The 16,238-nt window shown below is 50.5% G+C and overlaps 1 protein-coding gene across 20 annotated transcripts in view; it reads left to right on the top strand.

Annotated features, from left to right (window-relative positions):
• The window catches only part of Gramd1b (GRAM domain containing 1B), a 239,324-nt gene that overhangs the window by 198,060 nt on the left and 25,026 nt on the right, over window positions 1-16,238 (top strand). For 18 of the 20 annotated variants that reach the window (XM_063265091.1, XM_063265090.1, XM_063265084.1 and 15 more), the window contains 2 exons: window positions 84-294; window positions 6,498-6,518. In XM_063265091.1, the coding sequence (XP_063121161.1) occupies window positions 84-294; window positions 6,498-6,518 (232 nt within the window). Of the gene's footprint in view, window positions 1-83; window positions 295-6,497; window positions 6,519-12,216; window positions 13,513-16,238 lie in introns of those variants that run through there. The other 2 variants (XR_010053942.1, XM_039081042.2) reach the window with 2 other exon arrangements.

The following is a 16,238-nucleotide window of genomic DNA, read 5'->3' as shown; positions in this document are numbered from 1 at the left end:
CTGGCTGACTGTCACTCACAGCCTTCCTTCCTTCCTTCCTCTTCCCTCTCCACCTCATTCTCTGTCTCCATCTGCCCCTGCAGCACTGCCAGTAACTCCAACCGCAGCACGCCGGCCTGCTCTCCCATCCTCCGGAAGCGGTCCCGCTCACCAACACCACAGAACCAGGACGGAGACACCATGGTGGAAAAGGGCTCAGATCACTCCTCGGACAAGTCCCCATCCACCCCAGAGCAGGGTGTGCAACGCAGTTGCTCCTCACAGTCTGGTCGGAGCGGTGGTAAAAATTCCAAGGTGAGCAGACCATGCTGGAAACTTGGTTACCCCTCGTTACTTAGCCAAAGGCAGCTACTGGGTACTCATGTGACTGAACGGCCCCATGACTGTGTGATGAGGTCATGTCAGATCAGGGGCAGCAGGGGAGACTCTTGTTGAATCGATTCCCGTTTAATCATCCAGGGAGGGTCGTGAGTCACGTGCCCCTTTTCCGCCCCACTCCCCATCTCTCCGTAGCATCTAAGGAACTTCAAGACCCTTGAGATGTGGAGGAAGCTCTGGGGATCAGGAAGAGTCATCTTTATAATCCTTCGTTAAATTTGACCCTTTGAACTGTCAAAGGGGCGTTATTTGGGACAACTGTATTGCCAGGAAGAGAGACCTCAGGGAACCTTCTGGAGGGCTATTTTTAACCTCCTCCTTGGCCATCACCCCGCCTTACTTTTGTCCCAACCCATGTCCTACTCATCTTGCAGAGAGGATAGTCATAGGGCTTTTCCATCCCTCTCAAGCTTGTCCTTGCTGTACCTGTGGGTCTGAGCACCCAGGCTCCTGGTCCAAGGATTAGCACAGAGGCCTCCCATGGTTACGTGGTTACAGTTCCCCAGAGTTCCCCTTCCATCCCCAGGCCTCTGGCAATCAAGAGGCACCTCTACTCAGGTGCTCCTAAATCAGCAGGGCTTGAGAAAGGGGACCCCCCCACACCCCCCTCCCCGGGAGGCTTGGGAGAAACCCCACTTGAATTTGTCTTTTTGATTTCTTGTTCTTCCTCTTCTCCCCACCGTCTCCCAAATACCTTCTTTGCATGCATGGTCTTAGTCTCACAAGCGCCTCTCAAAAGTAAGCCATCTTTTGTCTCTGTCTTTTAATCTCCCCTCTAGTATTGAATTGTCTGTAGTGCTCAGCACCCCTCCCCCCACCCCTGCCAATTCTGCCCATATGTCCTGCTTGGTCCCTTTCCCAGAAGGGCTGAACCCAATGTTCCCCACCCCCATCCCTTGGCAGGCTGGCTTGGAAGTCACTGAGGGACCACTCCCACTGCACCTGATGTCAGAGAACAGACCCCAGTTCCCCCCCTGCCCCCATCAGCAGCCCCCCCCCCCCCCCGTGTCTGCCTGCTTCTCGAATAGCACCACCACTAGTGGGAATGTGTTTCCCTCCTTGCGTGGCACTTTCTAAAAGCAGAGTCCTGCAGAAGGTAGTTCTGTTCCCATGGGTGTGGAGCCTCCACTCAGTCATACTGTTGTTTCCTGCGACCCTTGGATGGGTGACCGTGACCTCCCTGGCAGAATCGAGGAAAGACCTTGAGATCTGCCTAGTTCATCTTTCCCTCCACCCCGGAGAGCTACGTGGCAGGTCACCCCCTGAGACTTGCTTATACTACTCTGGTACTCATTCGTGGTGTGCTGGGTTTCGGTTAAGGAGGGTACAGTACCAGAACATGGAGGTTGTTGAGGGCGATAGCACCCACCAGGCTCTAGGTATGTGAATGTGGGAGGCAGATGTACCAGCCTCTCCCCAGGGCCCTGGGATCTCCGAAGTCTGAGGAGTAGTTGGAGTTAGTAAACGGTGAACAGTTGGTAGCAAGGCAGTGTGGCCCAGGAAGTCGACTGTTGGGAAGAAGTGCAGTTGGAAGAAGCTGAGAGACGATTTACAACAGGGTCTGTAAGTGTCCTCGGCGGCAAACCACCGTTCACTACCATGGAAGAACCAGAAGCTCCCAGCTGAGCCTGCCTACTGTGTCCTTCAGGCGCTGCCAAGTGTATTTCTCAGGATTTTGAGTGCCTGTTGCCAGCAGAGGAGAGCCTGGAGTGAGGAAGCCAGTGGGAGTCCTTTGTGGGTGTAAGAGGCTGGGCAGGTTCTGGCATGCCCGATACCTGGGAACAGGAGTTATAGAAGACCTTTGGTCACTACCCCAGCACTCACTCCTCTGCCTTGGTTGAAGTGTATACCAGAGGGCTCCCCGGCTCATCCGGAAGAGGGAGAACCCAGCCGGATATGGGTACCAGGTTACCTTCTCTCTACATCTGCCGAGACTTTAGTCTTTCCAATCCTCAGGTGAAGTGTGCAGCTCTCTCCTCCAAGCCCAGCCCATGGGGCAGGGCAGCAGGGTGCACAACCCCACTGGGGAGCAACCGAGGTCAGCCTGCAGCGTGCATGTACAAGACACACAGACTGCAGAAGATCAACACAAAGTCACCACGGGAAGAGGGCGTTCAGTGCAGGGCCCAGTTACTGGACTGCAAGAAAGTGCGAGAGGGGTGAAGTCAAAGCTTTTAAAGCTGTTGCCCCAGGAACCACCCTTTCAAGGTGGCCAGATAGAGCTGTGTGGAGGGTCTGTGAGCTGGATCTGTTGTCACAACAGCTGGAGCTGGGGCATCCCTGACCACCGCCTGCAAAGAGGCCACCGTGTGTAATTTCTCTCTTGATTGTTTTTTTTTTTTTTTTTTTTTTTTAGTATAGAATAGACTTTATTCAGGGCATGGGGAGGGGAGTTAAGAGGGTAGTACGACAGAGAAAGGAGTAGAGGAGTAGAGTAGAAGCCAGCCATGAGCATGTGGAGAGAAGGGGGGAGGGGAATGGGGAGAGAAGGGACAAAGGGTCAAGAGGAAGCAAGAGCAAGAGTCCCCGTTGTGTAACTTCTATGCAGGCTGTAAGATGTCTCCTCTTCACAGTGTCTCTTCCCCCTCCCTCCCACCCCTCCCCCTCTTTCCGACCTTCATTTCTTCCTTTGTTAGACACAGGATTGGGACAGGAAACCATTAAGGCTTCACCCTTCCCATCATAATCTCACTGGCTGAGGCTGATTCTTGCTTCTGCTTAGAGTAGGGAGCTCAGGGCTGATTATCACTCCCAGAAAGCCTTGCATTTGGGCCCCAGTCAAGCTGCACTCAGTAGTGACGGCCTGTGGCCACTAGAGGGAGCCAGGACATGCTCTCCTGCCCCTAGCAGCTCTAGAGAGCTGCTCTCCGCCCTGGCAGGCCTGCCAAGTAGATAGGCCCGCTCAATGCTTGGCTTCTGCCTCGCAGCTTAGCTCTCTGTCAGTGCTTGGCAGTGCCCGGTGCTCCGACACTGGTGCTCCTGTCGCCTTTTTGTTTGTTCGTTTGTTTGTTTGTTTGTTTGAATTCTAATTTTTATGGTTTTCTTTTCAGTATGACAAGCTTAATCTGATCAAAGTAAGACACTGTTTTGTTTTTTGTTTTGTTTTCTTTGCCTCCCGGATCCAGTTTATGCTTTAATGTAGAGCTCCCGGCCCCGGTCTCCCTTCCCCCTTTCCCCCACCTTGGCTCCCCTTCCAGACACCTTGAGCGTTCACGGTAGGAGATGCCTTTAGATGCAAGGGCAGGAAACTGCTACAAAGTAGCTTGGGTATGTTTCTAGGAGCCTTGTATTCCGTCTGGTCCTTGCTTGCCTGATTCCTTGTAGAAAAGGCCAAAGAAACCCAAAGTAGGTCCTCCAGGCCCTCCTCCTCCAGCTGCTATCCTGCCTCCAGCGGCTTGATGTTCTCATTTTCTCCCCCTTTAACCATCTAGTGCAGGCTCCCGGGCCTCCCTAGTTCTGCCCCGTCTTGAGCCCTAGCCCTCTCCTCCAGATAGGGACATAGCAGTGTGCCATCCTCCTGGGCCTCAAGCCTCTCTGAGAACCTCCTTCACAGGAGGTCCCTTTAGCACTCAGCCCAGGAATGCCGAAACTCGAGGATGTAATTCTTCTCCGGGAGGCAGGTTAGGAACTCTTCCTGCTGGGCAGTCTTGAGGGCTAACGTGAGTCTCACTGGAGATATAAGTGTACACGTCCCTGAGGCAGCCTCAGTGACAGTACAGAAGGAATTGTGTAGGGATATGGTCAGGGCAGAGCCTCCAGAGTTCTCAGAGGGTGCCTTTCTCATTTCTTTTAGTCCTTAGACATCCTTTCTGATATCCTCACTGTATAAGATAAGGAACATTAACCACAATGGTAGCACAGAGCTCGTTAGAGATGGGATGGCTGTCCCCAGCAGAAAGCTCTTGGGGTTCTGAAGCCGTTTGTGCCAAGTAGTTTCTTAAGGAGCTAGCTTCTTCACGTCAGTTCCCAGAAAGGGAAGATCTACTTCTGTCCGTGTGGGGAGAGGGGTCAGGCACCATGGTTGGGGATGACAAAGGATCCCTGTTCCCATGGGCCCCCTTTTCCTTCTAGGGTTGATTCCAAAAGTGCCAAGGAATGAAGTGCTTGGATGCAGTTGAGAGAGATTTCCCTCAGCTGGGAAGCAGGCGACCAGCCTGGGTCAGGGTTAGTACAGCATACGGTAACTGTGGACGAATCGCTTGATTTGTAGCCGCAAGAGTGTGCTTACTGTCATTATGTCATTATGTCAGCACAAACCCAATTCTGTCTGGGCCTAGAGTCAGTTGTGAACACCCCAGAAAGATATATGAAATGGTGGTCCAGCTAGGTGTAACTTTCTTGCTCCACCCACCCTCTCCAGGCACGCACAGCCTTAGCCAAACTACTTAGATGGGAATGTTCAGGTCCAGAATTCCTTCCTACAAGATAGCAACTCCCACTCCATGACGAAATAGTCTTGGCTATGTGGGTTTGGCTTTCAACTTCTGAAGACCACTGTGGTAAAAGACTATGCTTTCTAGATTAGACCACCATTCCTTTTGAGGAATGACCACAAAGAGTTCCTAGTGGAGGGGAACTGAGTGTCTGCATTGTTACCTGCTGCCCTGGTCAGGTGGGCTTGTGAAATTTGTGTGAGGGAGAAGCATAATCATACCTATGCCCCTTACACTCCCTACCTCTGCCCACTGTGCTGACTGGGTAGCTCAAGGTGTTGGGCAGGTTTCTGGTTCAAAGGAAAAACTTGGTGATGGACATGGTCATCTCTCATCATTGTGGTCACAGTCACAGGTCCCTGGTTCATAGTCACCTCCTCCACTCTGACACACACACACACACACACACACACACACACACACACACACACAGACACACACACACAACCATACACAGAGACACACAAATACACACAGACACACACACAACTATACACACACAGATACACAGATATACAGACATACACACATGCACACACACAGACACACACACACAACCACACAACCATACACACAGAGACATACAACCACACACACACAGAGACACACATACAACCACACACACAGAGACACACATACAACCACACACATACAACCACATACACATACAACCACACAACCACACATACACAGACACACACACATAACCACACACACACATACACACACACACACACACCTTACTAGCTGACACAGTGGTTGGTCTGCTCTGCATTTATTAGCTGGCTCTTTGACACAAGCTCTAAGTTGCTGACAATGTATAGGCCCCATACTTCTGGTCTCTCATTGAGTCTTTGACCTGCTGGTAAAGTTTCTAACATCAGAACAGAATGTTCGTAAGTAGAGGTCGGAAGCAGACCAGACGCAATCTTGCCATTCTTCTTTCATCAGAAGGTCTCAGATCCCATGGGGAGATCAGAATGAGAATTCCTCAACTACAGAGCTGAGGACAGGATATGGTTTTAGAATACTGAGTTATATCTAACACCATGGGTCAGAAGAAGCCTTCAGAGATGACACAATCTCACTCCCTTCCCCTGCAGAACCCCAACCATTTACTAGCTATTAGGAGGTCAGCCAGTTGTTGGGATAGGAGGAATTTACTCACCCTTTAGCTGAGAATGTAGTATAACTTTTTAGATACTCTCTTCTAAATCCCTTCACCAAAATATTCTACCCTGCGTTTGACAGGGGAGATGACCTGGAGCAGGAGGCCGTGTTGGGCTCTCTGTATACTTTGCTTCTAGTCAGAACCCACTTGGGGACTAGGTTTTGGATGCCTACCACATATCCCACATCCCCATCAGTAGGACCTGGCGATGGGGCTCTCACTCCCTTCTGGTTGAGCGCTAGCTAGTGCTGCCACTGCCTGCATCTCCAATGGCCCCAGCTGTGGTGGGGGCTTCCAGCATGGACTGCTCCCCGGGCCTCCTTTCTGGAGCTGTCTTGTGAAAGGAGGACCCTTCCGAGCATCAACATGGGAAGCATTCAGCTGCATTTGGATTCCTCCTCCCTGCCCACCCTCCGCTGTCTGTGTTACCTTCGCCCCAGGGGGAAGGAATACTCTGGCCACTTCCAACGTCTTTTCCCTAACTAATTTTATTCTTTTTTATTTTGTCTTTTCAGAAAAGCCAGAGTTGGTACAATGTAAGTATTTCTGTTTCTCTTCTTACTGGGTAATAGTAAAATGGGTGTGGAGGAGGCAGGGACAAGGGTTGTAAGAAGCATTGTCACGTGCAGTTTTGGTCTTCTAAATTTTTGCCTCTGTCAACCTCTTCCTCTCACCCCAAAACAGACACAGTAGTTCCATTCTACATCAGGATAGATACGTCCTGGGGAGGAAGATTTGATCTGGGGACATGAAAGAAATGACCCACCTCATCTCTTTCCTCATTTAGTGCCCTGTATGAAATCAGAGAGCAGCCAGGAATGAGTGTCTGTTTCAAAGGCCAGGAAGAATTATGTGGCTAGGTAAGGCTTGGGGTATGAACTTAGGGCTAGCATTAGCATCACCAGGCAGACATCTTGTGAGGAGCTAGAGCTGAGAGACTGTGCTGTATGAGATGTGTTGCAAAGATGCAGTGCTCTCCAGAGCATGCTATATGATAGCCTGTGTCACAGACATGCAGTGCCCTCCAGAGCGTGCTCCTATTGAAGTCTTGGCTGCCTTCTGGTCTATAAGGTAGGGTCTTTCTTAGGTCATCCTTAGTGGCTATTCATCCAGCTCTGGACTCTGAAAGTGCTTTGTGGAGTCACCAGTCCCTGTAAGGCCTCTATTCTCAACTCATCACGTAGACTAGGCTGCACAGCCCTGGGCTCTTCCCTGGAAGAGCAGCTGGCTAAATTCCCTGAGCCTGCCCTGTCCACATGTTCTGTACCATCAAGGGGATGGGCCAGCTGAGGCACACTGTGGCCAGGTCTCAGACCCTTGTCTTCCCTTCTTTAAGCTGGTCTGTGCTGAGAATACCACTCCTCCACTCCACTCCTGCATGCTTACCTCCTCTTGTACCTCGTTCTGCTCCAGCGGGAGCTAAGGCTTGGAGAAGCTATCAGGATGGTGGAATGACAGAGGTTGGAGGGGCTTGAGGTGACACGTGTGTTCCGTGTGGGGCTATGGGTCCAAATCATCCTTCTGGGCCACGTGCGTATTCCAACATGGTATTAAGCAGTCCCTTAAAGTTAGACACACGTCAGCTAACACTCTGGCTTCCCACAAACTGCTCTGTGCCGGCCTATCCCAGCCCCACTGAGCACCCCAAGGGGCCTGTGTTGATCTGAGGACATTGTTTTTTTTTTTTTTTTTGTTCTTTTTTTCGGAGCTGGGGACCGAACCCAGGGCCTTGCGCTTCCTAGGTAAGCGCTCTACCACTGAGCTAAATCCCCAGCCCCTGACATTGAGGATTCTGATGACAGTGGGTGGAAGAGAAGCTGAACTCCGCCTCCTATTGTCTCTTCTTTCTCTCTGACTCAGACCAAGGGTCTTCTGGCCTCTGGCCTCCTCTGGCTGATAGTAGCTCATATCTTGGAGGGGAGGTGTGAGGCATCTCTCTCTCTCTCTCTCTCTCTCTCTCTCTCTCTCTCTCTCTCTCTCTCTCTCTGTGTGTGTGTGTGTGTGTGTGTGTGTGTGTGTGAGCTGTCCTGGCCCAAGCATCCTCCAACCAGTAATCTCCTTTTAAGTGGCATTGCAAGAATCCGTGTCACCAAAGGGATACAGAAAGCACAGCCTCAGTGCTATTGGGCAATTAAAACATCCCGATTTGAGCAGGCAGATCCTGTCTGTGATGCGAACGCTGTCCTTACCGCTCTCTTTCTCCTCGCATGACTCTTAGCACGGCTGCTCCTGTTTGTTCTGCTTTCTTGTCCTGTGCTGCTTGAGGCTCCTTGCTCTCTGCTCCCACCCACCACTCCTTTCTTCCTCCTTCATGCGCTTCTTTGTTCTCGGGTTTCCAGTCACCTGGCTGACTTTCCATTTTCTTTCTGATCACTATACATTTTTTTTTAAGGCCCGATACCCCTCTTTTCATCTCTGTCCTCCCTCAGCCTGGTTCTGAGGCTATGACGTCTGAGCCCCCACTCAGCTGGATGACAGACAGGCCTCTTGGCTGGAGGATTCGAAAGAGGGGGCGTCTGTCTGCAGTTGAACCTTTCAGACCTTCGAAAGTCCTCCGGGATGACCACCAACACATTCCTTTCTGCCTGCCCCGGCTGCCGCCTACCCTCCTCCTGGTCCTGCTATCTATGCACTGTAGAGTCCAGACTTGGCGTTGGTGCAGGAAGCAAAAAGGAATGGAAGTGGAGGAGGAAATAGAAATGGCAGGTGGACACGGGGAAACCACAGACAGTTTCCGATCGCCATAGCTGCAGTCGCTGAGAGCTGTGCTTGAGGCTTGCCTAGCTGACAGGCTCTGGTCTCACTTGTGCAAGAGTTAGCTCCTGTAGGGTCAGTAACTGCGATAGTGGAGAGGCAAGTTAGAAACAGAACCCATGCGGGCTGGCTGGACGAAGTCCTCCCACTCTTTCTGTTGAGACAGATGCCCTCGTTCCCCATTTTCCAGAGCTCGGTTATTAGTGTTGCCAGCCAGTTGCTGTCTGTCTGACCCGGCAGCCGTTTCCCTTGGGTTCTCTCTGACCCTGCCAGTGCATTTACCCTCGACATTGGCCCAGTTGCCTTGGCTGGGACTGGAATCTATGACCTGGGTCCTTCCAGGTCCACCACCTGTTAGATAGGCTTACCGGCTGGGCCCTGACTCACTAAGCACCTTCTCTGAGTGCTGTGGCTCTGCCTTATACCCTTGTGTTCAGATTTATCACCAGGGAAACCTCCATTGACCCCTCCCCTCAGCACTACCCCCTCCTAGTCTACCCAGCTTCCTTTGGGAAGCTCGAAGTCTACCCTTGTTGTTGACCTGCCTTCCCTTAGACCTACCTTTCCTCTCCATTGCTGTCTGCTGCCGGCTGGCTGGAATCTGACCTTCATAGAGGATCCTGGTGACCTGTTCCTCTTTTCCAATCTCTTTCCCACTGCTAGAGGCAGCTCACCAGCTGTGATAGATGCAAACTTCATCATCTCATGCACTAGGGGCAGGCTAGAGTTAGGGCCCTACAGGGTCCTGACTACCGGAGGAGTACCCGAGGCCTGGTCAAAGTCCCTGGGTGGGATTTAAGAGGAAGCCAGTTTCTACTGTCATCACCAGTCTGTAGGGGGATAAAAAGCAACTCCTTTACCCATGACTAACCCCATGACTAGCTACGGTGAGATTGTCTGCAAAATAGCAGGTTAGCATGACCTGAAGAGATGAGTCACAAGAAGGGACGTGGCCCCAGTGACACAGGGACAAGACTGTTGAGGGTGAAGATCGGGGTCAGGGTGGAGTATGAAAACCCTGTCTGTGCAACTCTCCTGGGGCCCCACTTGGCTTTTCACCCCCACAGCTGACCGGCTCATTCTGTTCAGCAGAGCCTCTAGCCTGGGAATACAAAGGTATAGTAGTGGTTAGGGGCTTAAGGGGTCAGGTGACCGGGCTTTGGAACTGTAGGCAGAGATAAGGATGGTCAGACTAAAGCTTGAGGAATTATCATCTGCCTTTTAAATATGATCCTTCCTGGTCCCGGTAGGTACTGGCCTTGCTGAACCCCAGGTGGGCAGATAGACCCTCCTGCCTGATGTGTCCTTCCTGAGGTGTTAGTGTTTCCATAGCAACTTAGGGACAGAGCCTGAAATAGGGCAGCTGCTAGAGACAGTACCCACATTGCCTGTCACTGTCCCTGTAAGGAAAACTGGCTTTAAGGACGGCAAAGAGGATTGGTGCCAGTCCTGGGAATGACAGGGCAAGCCCACCTGGCATCAGTCTGAGAATAGAAGGACAAAGCTTTATAGGAGTGGACTTGCAGGTGTTAGGGCAGCAGCAATGACATACTCAGTACCCGGTGTTTTCTCACACCCATCTGCCCCCAAGCTATATTTTCATCTATGACTTTGAGGAATCTTTCTGCTACCCCCATGACAAGTCAGTCAGCTCTAAACTTCACTCTCCCGTGGCGGTATAACCATTCCAGATGAGACCCCCCACCAATGCTACCCCTTCTGCACCCCTCTGCATTACACCCATGCCCAACTAATGTTTAGTCACCTTTCCCTTGTCGTCTCATCCCACCCGCGACTGGTTTCTGCCTACCGCATTTGGCTGGAGCACCAGGTTTTTCTTTGTGTATCTTAACTGGTTTCTTCCTAGGTGAGGTCAATGCTGAACCCCAAATCCACTCCCCACCTCGACCAGTCTCTCTCACCCCCTCCTTCCTGCTGAACCTGGAGAAAGGGTACCAGTTGGTCCCAGCACTCAGTGTTTGCCATAGAGTTAATGTTTAACTAAGGGCTCATTCCGGCTCCTGGGGTTCGGCCCTGCCCTGCCCTACCCTGCCCAGCCCTTGGTGAGGGGGTGGAGGAGACAAAGGCTAATGTAGACCAAGACTCATCTCCTATGGCACTATCTCCTTGAGTTGAGTGTAAACTGTTCCTGTCTCATCCAGATAGTAACCAACTCAACTGTCCTGTGTCTATGGCTAGATATCAGTGTTTCCAGGGAATTTCTGTTAAGTACCTGGAGCCTCCTGGAACTATGTATACCACCTGTATCTTGGGTGTGGTATGGACCTAAAAAGAGATATTGTGATCACCCTGGAAAATAGAATTGCTGCATCCACCTGTCACAGAATTTGAGGACCACTGATGCACAGAGAGAACGTGATCTTGTGATAGAACCAGGGCAGCGACTAGGCCCAAGAAGTCAACCTTAAAAAAATAGGGATCTCTGTGTGCATGTGTATATGTTGTTATGCATGTCTGTCTGTCTGTCTGCCTGTCTGTCTGTCTGTCTCTCTCTGTATATGCCAATAGGAAGATAAAGAATACATTTATGTACTAAATAATTTTTACACAACATATGAAATACTAAGTGCTAGAAAAGATTAAAGGGTGGATCATTCCCAGTGAAGGCGACATCTGTCAGAGTAGGGTCTACCTTAGGATGGATGAGAGAAGGCAGGTGTCCTTCAGGATGGGAAGGGGAGAGTGTTAGAAGACACCTTGATCAAGGATTCTTTCCCCTCTATTTACCCTAACAATGGCTATCATGTTCTTCTTAATTGGTGTCTCTGAGTCTGAGACCCAAGAATGTGTATTCTGTGTGTTCACTGGGGTTATTTTAAAACATGCCAAGGTTTAAGCACAGGAAGTTCCCAAGGCTTATAAGACAAAGAACCATTATCCATGATGCACCAGCTCAAGGCTTTCCTGCTAGGGTAGGTCACCTGGTGTAGCGTAGGCTGTCTGGGTATTGCAGGGGAGCTACCTCAGTCATTGCAAAGGTCTCGGAGTCTGTGCTTTCCTGGTTCCAATGCTGTCTACCCTTTCTCTACTTCTCTGTTTAGACCAGTGATTCTCAACCTTCCTAATGCTGCAACCATAAAATTATTTTTTGTTGCTACCTCGTAACTATAATTTCGCTACTGTTGAGATCTGTAATGTAAATATCTGATATGTAGACTATCTGATAGGTGACCGTTATGAAAGGGTTGGCACAAAAGGGTTCACGACCCACAGGTTGAGCACCACTGGCCAAGCACCCTTTCTGCTTAGATGTCATTTCGGTTGTCTCTTTCTTTTACTTGTCTCTTTTCGTCTAACCAGGGTCCTGAAGGTCTGCTCTTGCTATTTTGCCCTCAAGGTCTGAGTAGCTGCCGGCCAATGCTTGGCTTTGATCCTATGCCTCCTTATATGGAAGGTAGGGTACAGTTCTTGAGAAACTCACATCAGGCAGACCTCATCTTCTCCAGACTATCTGTCTGTCCAACTTCTCTGTGACCAGCTCATTGGAAGTTCCCATGTTTGCTGATGGTTGCATCAGAGAAGTTGCCGAATGGATGTGTTCCTTAGAGGGGAGCTGTCCCTTAAGAAATCCCTAGTCTATTCAGTTTCAAATTTCATATTTCACCAGAGCTGGGATGCCCTTGGCACCTCCCCTTCCCTTCCTCCACCGAGAGCCCTGGCCAGCAACGTTCCATTGCAGGAAACATCTGCTGGTGAGGCCAAGCTAGGCCCGAGGTTACTGCAGGACATTGGCCAGGCCCATCACCCAGATCCTGTAACTTGAAGCATGTGTGGGGCTCTGGCCTTGCCCGCCCACCAGCCCTGCCTCCCTCCCTCAGGCCCCAGTGACTCTTAACAAAGAAGTCATTTGCTGGCCAGCTGAAAGGGGCACGGTCTGGAGGAAAAAGGGGTGTGTGCAGGGCTGGGGTGAGAGCAGGCCCTGTGTTGCAGCTAAGTGGTGGCCCTTTTTGCCTGGGTGAGATGTGAGTCACAGCGATCCTGGCCTGGCCCCGGGGGGATAGAAGCATACTCACTGGACAGGCCAATCTGTGAGGCAGAGCTGGACTAAGGATCAGGACCACCATGGGCCTCTCTGGAGCTTCTGAACCACTTGTGAGTCACTGAGTGTGAGTAGCCAGTGTGGAATAGAGGCCTCTGGAGCCAGCTGTGGGTCATCCTGCTCTGCAAAGTTTGCCTGATCACGTGGGGCTGCACTTCCGCAACTCACAGCTTATGTTGTGTACCTGCTGTATCTGTGTCGTCTGGCCTTACCCGGACTCTTGACTGACTGCACCAACCAGGGAGTATTGCCTGACCACACCCCCTCGGGGCTGCCCCGAGACTGAAGACAAGGGAAGCATGAAGCAAAGTCTAACTGTGGGAGACTGGACAGCCAGTCCTCTCTGAGAACCATGCTTGTTGTTATCTTTTCACTCATGAGAGCTTGAACTGGGAGTACAGCTCTGAGAGCAGAAAGGATATCAACTGGGGTTGTGTAGACCCTCTGTGTAGAAGGCAAGAGAGCACTTCGTATCCAGTCCAGGCAAGACTTACTGTTTCCATTCTGAGGGAACCTGAGACTCAGCCTAAGGACCCAAGGTCCCTTGCCTGGGACATTTGTTGGGGGTGATGGAATCTCTGACAGAATCTGGGATCCTCTGGAGCCTCCTGCTGGAACTGGACAGCCAGTCTCTGCTGTGGTACTTGAAGAGGCTCGCTGATGCACCTGTTGGTCCCGAACACCTCTGCTGGCCTGGATCTGAGAAAATCCCAGCCGTGAGTGTGTGACCCGAACTCTCTGTGTCCCTACAACTGTTCTGTGCACTCTTCCATGCCTCTGTGGCCCTGCTGAGAGACTCAGATTTAACAACCCTCGAGCCAGAGTTCTTTGGCCATTTTGTAGAGGTGAACCTTGCCTCACCGTTGGAAGAGAGTGCTTTAAGAGTACACAGGAAGTGGGTATAGAGAACTAGGTTTCCCAGCATAGGGGGACATAGGATTGTAAGCTAAGTATTCCCATCAATGTGTCTTTGTGCTTTTAGTACAGAGAGACTGGCCTACCATCTACATCAACAGACAGTAGAATAAAACCAGTTAGGTGGTACAAATGTGAGAGAGGAAGCTTTCCTCATTCCTCCCCACTGCTATACGCACAAAAGATCATTGCCTTTTCCTGCTTGCTTCTGAGAGAGATTGTACCCAGACTTCTGTGTCTCCATCTCTGTGGGTTCTGGAGCTCTCATTGGATATGATAGAGGCCTGGGGAAGAGGAAACCGTGGGTGGAATTTGGAACTTGGCATCAGGTAACAGGATGGTTAATACCCAGTTACTCTTGAAGAGGATTGGGGGCTACCACCTCGTGCAGGAACTTTGCAAAGACGCCTCCAGAAATGTGAGAGGCTAGCTAGTGAGAGTCCTAACGCAGGTGACTGTCCCTTCCCACATGAGTGCTGCTTATTGGGAAGCCCTGTCGGCTTCTTTTTGGCAGTTGGATAGGACCCTTGTTCCATTCCTGCTAGGTTTTCACATTCTTCAGGCAAGTTGCTTAACCGCTGCCTCATGTTTCGCAAGTATGCAGTGGGAGAGCGACATCTCCATGAGGCGTGTATGTGATGGACTGGTGCTTGCTCTTGGATGCTTATTTGTTCAACAGTAGTCTAGAAGGTGAGTTGGATATAATGAGGAATATGAGCCAGGTCGTTGAGCAAGGGTCTCCTATGTGTGGATTCTGGTCTCAGAGGCTGGGTGGCTGCCTGGGGAGCATTTGCGTAGTATTTAGTGATCCTTGGAGGACTGTTATATCGGGTCTTTCCTGGCTACAGAAATCATAGGATAGTTAAGATTCCAGATGGCTTCCTTTCAGTGGTCTGGAACCCTGGTTCAAGCACATATAGATGGTTTGGGAAGTTTGAAATTATATGGTAGCATGGTGTACTTTGGGAAAAGGTAACCGGGCCTCTCATAGTACACGTGTAAGTCAAGAACAAAAGCCTGAAATTCAAAGTATAGACAGGTTGATGAGATGTTTCTTTTTTTCAGCTCTTCTGTTTTCTCCCTCTTAGAGCATGGACCCAAACTGAACTTCCACTGTTTTCTCTCCAACTTGCTTCCTATTTCCTTTCCTTTAGTCAGAGTGATAGGCTGTACCTCAGTCTGGGAGTCTTTGGTTCAGATGTGAGCAGTCTCCTGACTTTGTTTCCACGTGGGTTATTTAGCCTCATAGAAAGTTGAAACATGAACGTGTGAAGTATCCATCCCTCACCAGAATGTGAGTTCTCAGGAAAGTGGGTGGGAGGGTAAGAGGCCAGAAACCACATGTCACTGCCAGCAGGACCAGCATGTTCCTCAGGCATGGGTCCCTGGTGGAGGGTCAGAGCCATACGTGTGTGTGAGTGTGTGTGTGAGTGAGTGTGTGTGTGAGTGTGTGTGTGTGAGTGTGTGTGAGTGTGTGTGTATGTGTGTGTGTGTGTGTGTGTGTGTGTGTGTGTGTGAGCATATGGCCTGGTGGAATGCAGATGTGCCTCTGTCCTTGAGTGTGGCTCTTCCTAGGTTGTACACCTTTTGTTTTGTGTTTTGAGGCAGAGTCTCTGTGTGGCCAAAATTTGCTCTATAGACCAGGCTGGTCTCGAACTCAGACTGGCTGGTTATATACTCTTTGCATAATCCTTGAGTGCCATTTATCTATGGCCATCCTTCTTTTTTTTTTTTTGGTTCTTTTTTTTCGGAGCTGGGGACCGAACTCTGGGCCTTGCGCTTCCTAGGTAAGCGCTCTACCACTGAGCTAAATCCCCAGCCCCGGCCATCCTTCTTTTTTACTTGCATTCATTTTAAAAGATTTTTTTAAACGATCAATTTATTTTTATCTTGCGTGCTTGCATGTGTGTCCATGTGAGGTGCCAGATCCTCTAGAACTGGAGTTTCAGACAGCTGGGAACTGCCATGTGGGTGCTGGGAACTGCCATGTGGGTGCTGGGAACTGCCATGTGGGTGCTGGGAACTGCCATGTGGGTGCTGGGAACTGAACTTGGATCCTCTGGAAGAGCCACCAGTGCTGTTAACTGCCAAGCCATCTCTTCAGCCCTCTTTCTTCTCCATTTAAAAAAATACTTTTAAGACTGTATGCTCTAAAAGGGCAGAATCCCTCACTATTGGACTGGCTGGTGGGGTTTCTTTTTTCTTTTTTTTCTTTTATTGGATTTTTAAATTTACATTTCAAATGTTGTCCCCTTTCCTGGTTTCCTCTCTGGAAACATGCTATCTCCTTCTTCTATGAGGGTGCTCCCCACTCATCCACCCATTCCCTCCTACCTCCTTGCCCTGACATTCTCCTACACTGGGCATCAAGCCTTCATAGGACCAAAGGCCCCTCCTCCCATTGATGCCCACCAAGGCCATCTCTGCTACATATGTGGCTGGAGCCATAGGTCTATCCCTGTGTACTCTTGAGATGATGGTTTAGTCCCTGGGGTTTCTGGGCATGTGTGATTGGTTGATGTTGTTG

The sequence above is a fragment of the Rattus norvegicus genome, chromosome 8, assembly GCF_036323735.1.
Source record: "Rattus norvegicus strain BN/NHsdMcwi chromosome 8, GRCr8, whole genome shotgun sequence".
In the NCBI taxonomy this organism is placed as follows: domain Eukaryota; kingdom Metazoa; phylum Chordata; class Mammalia; order Rodentia; family Muridae; genus Rattus; species Rattus norvegicus.
The sequence above is the reverse complement of the archived record's forward strand: the minus strand, read 5'-3'. Positions and strand labels throughout refer to the sequence as shown.